At 41.7% G+C, this 5,718-nt stretch overlaps 1 protein-coding gene across 1 annotated transcript; it reads right to left on the bottom strand.

Annotated features, from left to right (window-relative positions):
* LOC109725259 lies at positions 693-4,378 on the bottom strand. The gene is made up of 3 exons (XM_020254367.1): positions 4,121-4,378; positions 1,368-1,542; positions 693-721 (listed from the first exon to the last, which is right to left on the bottom strand). Exons 1-3 carry the CDS (start codon positions 4,376-4,378, stop codon positions 693-695), a joined length of 462 nt encoding a protein of 153 aa, XP_020109956.1.

The raw sequence follows: 5,718 nt of genomic DNA on the forward strand, positions 1-5,718 counted from the left end.
GCCACGCGGCGCCCCCCCATGCGCGCCCGCCTGCCCGCGCCCCGCGCTCGCTCCTGCCCGCGCCTCCACGCTCGCCACCTGTTCCAAAACTGAGAATTCATGTATGTTATAGATATTTTAGTCATACCACCTATTAACTTACAGATTTTATATGTAGAAATTGAGCAATAAGATTAAAAGTATAAGATGTAGGGCTTAATAGATGTTAACTGACTTGAACCAATCCAAAAACTTTTTTTTTTATTTTTTTTTGAGAGACAGATAGCACGCTACCCACTTCGTTTATTTCATTTAGAAATAAACTTAGCTGGAAATGTGAACCAACTAGGATTCGAGGGCCTGGGACCTCGGGTACCAATCACCAAGCTCTTTGCAACTGGCTCTAGGGAACCAATCCAAAAACTTAAGTTAACAAATGGAGATACTCTTACCCACTAAATAAAGTCCACAATTCTTGTTCTATTTAATACGGGACTACTAGGTGCTATTGGGCTTCTCTATGAATAATCCCTCTAACATAGAAAAACTATTAAACAGGTGTTGTTAAAAGCTGAGTTACACTGCCAAGAGTTATATAATTCTATTTCATCCAAACACCTACACAGTTTTGTAGTTTCAATATGTTATAGGCATAAGGATTGGACCCACGTGTTATTCTCATTAGCTCTTCTTTACAACTTCTCTTGATTAATTTACAGCTCCAAGTTGCCAGGTTCTGGTGCTGCAATTTAGAATATCACTTAATTACCTAAATCTGAGATAGATGTTGGCATTCGGTTAAATCGAATCGGGTACGCCCATAAGCGGGTTCGATCCGACGGATATTATGTTATCTAATTGGATTGGAATTAATCTCGCTTTCAAATTGAAAAGTTAGTTAGAGATAAATCCTAGTCATATTAGGATAACAATTAATAACCGATTTGGCCTTATCTCTAAGCCATAAGGATTTTGGAATCCCTTATAAATATGCGGGCGATCCCACATAACGTAATATACGGAAAGAACGAAAAAAGAGAGAGAATAAAAAAAAAATAATAGAGAGAAACCACATCCTCCATCGACCTATTATTCTAGAGGGACTTGCACGGTGGATTTGCGATCGCGCTCGTTTGCAGTTCGATCCACCACGAGTTTGGGGAGTTAGAAGATTTTCAAGGAAGATTCAAGGACACGTAAATTAATCTATCCGATCCGGCTCGAATCGCTTCCGCAAAAGGTACGAACGAATACTTCCGCTGCGTTCTACAATAGAAGTGAAAGAAAAAAAGGAAAGATAGAAAAGGTTAGAAGAATAATGGAACCTCTTTCATGCCGAGCTCCATGGTCTTCTCCTAGAGCACGCTCAAGTCCTTAACATTAATTACAGGTGTTAAGCAGGGTGATGCTTGATATAGTTGACATGGGTCTGATGTAGAGATCATCCATTATGGTGTACGTAAGCTCCCCCTTCACTACTCCTAAACCATTTTCTCCATTACTATTCTCGCCCGTTACCTCTTGTGTCATGGTATTCTTGCATGAAGGGCATATGTAGTCCCACTAATATTCGTGACATAGTTGTAGCAAGAGGACTTATAATTATAGGAGTACCTATAGTACTTTTCATTTGTACTCGACGATGATGCAGAAGTAGGCAAAAGGAGTACTACGCCATTTTCTGAGAGCGAAGGGACTGATACTGTCACGCCTCAAGCTCCGCCAATTTCGTCGGATTCGGGCCACGTCAACAGACGCCGAACGGACAGGACCTCTTCTGCCCGCCCAAGGCTTAACGCAGCAAGTATAATTAAGCAATCAATCAATGAGATTTACAATTATATAAGGTTTGCACGAGGGCAAGCAACAATAAGAATGAAAGTTCTAATCTACTACAAGCAACCACATACATAATATTTGATTACATTTTAACCAAATATAAGTAAACTAAAACTATTACATTCATTTTACTTTCATTCATAATTTCTTTACATCATAATCATCCGACCCAAAATATATGATTGTTTACAACTTTTACATCACTTGATCAACAAAATGAAAGTTGATACATGAACAAAAGGGAATGACTATAAATATAAATACTCCGGTGGCCACTAGCTATGGCGCAAGACCCTTGCCTCGAGCCTCCGCCGCCCCGCTCCCGCTCGGATCTGTAGGGTTAGTGGTGTGAGAACTACAACGAAGTTCCCAGTGGGTTCGGCCACCGACCTCGCCGACTTACCCACTAGGTCTATTCAGGCATAAGTATTTCAAAGAAAAAAAAATAGTAACCATACTAATGCTAATACTATGCCTGCAAGACAACTGTCAACAGATAGATAAACATATGAATATTGAATATGCATGCATACGCTTTCCATAATTTACTTTGGCTTTTACCCAATTATACCGGTTAACCTTGTTAACCCCAAAAACTCACAACCCGAAATCTCTATTGTTCGAGGAGGCTCCAAGCACTTTCGCTCGAGGGATCGTCTTCGGGGCCACTATCCCCGTGGTGACCTACTCCGTAGCGCACCGCTTGTGGGGGAGCTATCTCCCTCAAGCCAAGACTTATCGTGAGTATCGATTCAATCCTCAACTTGAGGACGTATAGCCACAATGTCACAATGCCACAATACTATAACAGGTTTTTACCTTGTCATATATGCTACACTCTAGGCTACACTTACCATAATGCCACTAATGGTTAAACTTTATTTAACGATTCATTTCTTAATGCCAATCTTGTCTCTATTGTCAATATCATCTTTGTTTACTATTATCATAGTCCAAGTCTCACATTCACACATGTATAGAGTTCCAACAAACATGTCCTCTATGGTTCATATCAATCACTATGTTCATCTACGTTAGAAGCATATAATTGAAGTCCAACCAACATTCACATGTAAATTACCCTATTATGCATGAATGACTATTGACACATATGCTCAATAAAAGGTGATATAGACATAAAGGAGAATCTAACGATTCCGGAGTGCACCCCCCACCTCGAATAGTAGCAAAGGAGTTGGGGTTCGATTCTCGTGATTTTTGGACTCCTATTCCGCGTGCTGCGGCGATCTGTACCAAAATAGAGCAAAATTAGGATTTTTACTAAATATCTTTACATAGACTCTTTGTTTCCCCGAACCGAGTCCACCAACGCGGCAGAAATACCCCTAATTAGGTTTCCACAAGGTCAATTTACCTCGAAAACAACCTAGGACAAAAGCCCCAAATTTGGTGCCCTAACAATGTCACCATAGCAATCTCTTGGTTTGATCTCTAGAACAAGCAAATGAAAGCTTGTTAAGCCTCTAGAACTTCTCTAATACCATTTCTAACCCATTTGAACCATTCTTAGGGCATCTAGAGTTAACCCTAGAAGATCGCCATAAGAGCACATGAAGCTTCTATGGATTTTCATGGAGTTCATTGCTCAAGAGTGCTTCTAGCTTTGCAAGAAGTCCTAAACCCAAAGATTTAGAGTCTAAATCCAAACCCTAGAAGTGTTATTGCATAAAACTCACCTTAGTCCAAAGTACTCCGAAGGTCCACCTTGTAGGAGAGCTTCTTGACCTTCTAGACCTCCAAAATCCACCTCCAAAGCCTTCTCCTCCTACACCTTCTTGCTCTAGGGAGAGATTTCTAGAGAGAGAAAGAGGGAAATGAGAGGGAGGGTGAGGTGCTGTGTAAACAGGGGAAAAGGGGTGTGTTGGGTCGTTTATAGGTTGCAACAATAGCAACCAAGCCCCCCCAAAACTCTTATTTGCAACAGACCTCAATGTTGCTGCCAGACCAAAGTGTACCGATATAGGCAGGGTGTCACCGGTAACACAACTTCGCAGAGAGCAAACATGAGAGCAGCCTTCTCTCGGTCAGCGGTTTAGTACCGGTACAACATTGATGTTGTACCGATACACTTTGCCCAGACTGCAGTTTTTTTTGCATCTTTTCGTTTCTACTTTGCTCCAATCAATGCAAAAACCTTTCTAACTCTTTTAAACTCACTTTTAATCCTTCCAATCTTGTTGGAATGCCAATTGGGACTTGCCCAACTATTTCTCTTGGATGCTTTAGTCAATTTGGCTAAAGTCCAATGTTCTCTACCGAGGTTTCGATATATTACAGATACCTTCGGGTTGAGGAGATCGACCTTGGCTTGATCGGAGAGGAAGTAGGTAGAGTCGAGGTTCTCTAAGCTCTGATGCATGTTTGCGATGCTTCCAACCATGGATTCCTTTGTTATGAGCTTTATAATGGTCCCGACTGGAAGCGCGACGAGGCTGAATAAGAAGTCGACCATGCACGTCTTTTTCGGCTTCGGCGGAAGCACTTTGTTGGCTTTAGCGTCGACTAGGAGCTTCATACTGAGCTTTGTGGTGCTGGTCATGTTAGCTAGTTTGCAAATTAAAGGTTTATCTGTAAAAAGAAATAATGATGTAATCGATTACATAATTCTAATTAACAATCAAAGAACCAACATAAGCCAAAAAAAGGACCGGAGAAAAGCAGAGAGCTATAAGGAAATTTTAATTTGAAGACATAAACATAACGATTGAGGAATATATAGTACAGATTGCAGAGGTCGATCTTCATCTGAGGGAACATTTGGATTGATGTAATCATAGTTCGGTTGTGTTGGTGCCGAAAATCTCCGATCCTCGATCGGGTCAAAGGTCCTCCTCGGGGAGCGTGTCGGGATGGAAACGGCTCTTGATACCGACCCTCGAAGTTTGCGCCCTTTAATCGATCAAGCGATTCGGCTGATGAGGGATCGGACCAGCCGGGTTCGAAACTCTACACTAAATTCGGTTCGGCTGGATGAGCCGAATGTACGGGCAAAGTAAGAACTGAAGTCGGCCGAGGTGCCGAATGACTATAGAACAAAGGAATGGATCGGCTTGAAGAGCCGAATGCCTTTATATTCACTGATAAGAAGTACATGGGTTGAGTGTGCTGGATGGCATGCAGACTCGGTTGATCTACTTAAAACTACACCTAGGAAGAACAGTAAATGCGGGAAAGAGAAAATTACAAGTAGACTACTCCTAAAAACTATAGAAAATTGCGAGGAATTAAGGGTGGTCTTTTGTTCACAGGGAAAAGACTCCTTTTTAGGGCGTTATTGACCTATTTATAGATCGCCCCTTGTGATCAGTTATTATTTGTGCATGGTCGGCCATTACTCCTGATTCTCCGGACCACTTTCAGCACACTTTCAGCCGATCGGAACCACTTGCAACTGCTTGCGGTTACTGTAACATCTCTTAATTGGCGCGACGGTTTCTCTTCCAGTGCTCCTGGTGTACGGCAAGATTGATGCTTTTGGAGGGAATAAGTGAAAGCCCGCCCGGCATGTGCCCAGACCCGCCATACGTCTAAAACATATAAGGCGTCTAAAAACAACAATAATAAAAGCAATAATAAAAGACATTTAGGAGTATCAGAGCAATAAATGTCTAAATGCTACAACAAAAGATAAGGGTAAAACTGTAAATCCACTAAATAAGACATAAAGTGATACAAGAAAACCTCAGATACAAGTGCTATAGGTAGATACATAGGTGGTCTCTATACATGGATACAAAAATCTCTCACTCTCTCAATTACAAAAAGAAAGAGTAAACCACCTAGGCAAAGTACCGCTCCTCGCTAGCTAGCTAAGCGATCCCCTTGCCGCGATCCCGTGCCTCCGCCGGTGCCGAAGGCTCTGAAAAGTAAACCATAAAA

The sequence above is a fragment of the Ananas comosus genome, linkage group 19 (assembly GCF_001540865.1).
Source record: "Ananas comosus cultivar F153 linkage group 19, ASM154086v1, whole genome shotgun sequence".
Taxonomy (NCBI): Eukaryota; Viridiplantae; Streptophyta; class Magnoliopsida; order Poales; family Bromeliaceae; genus Ananas; species Ananas comosus.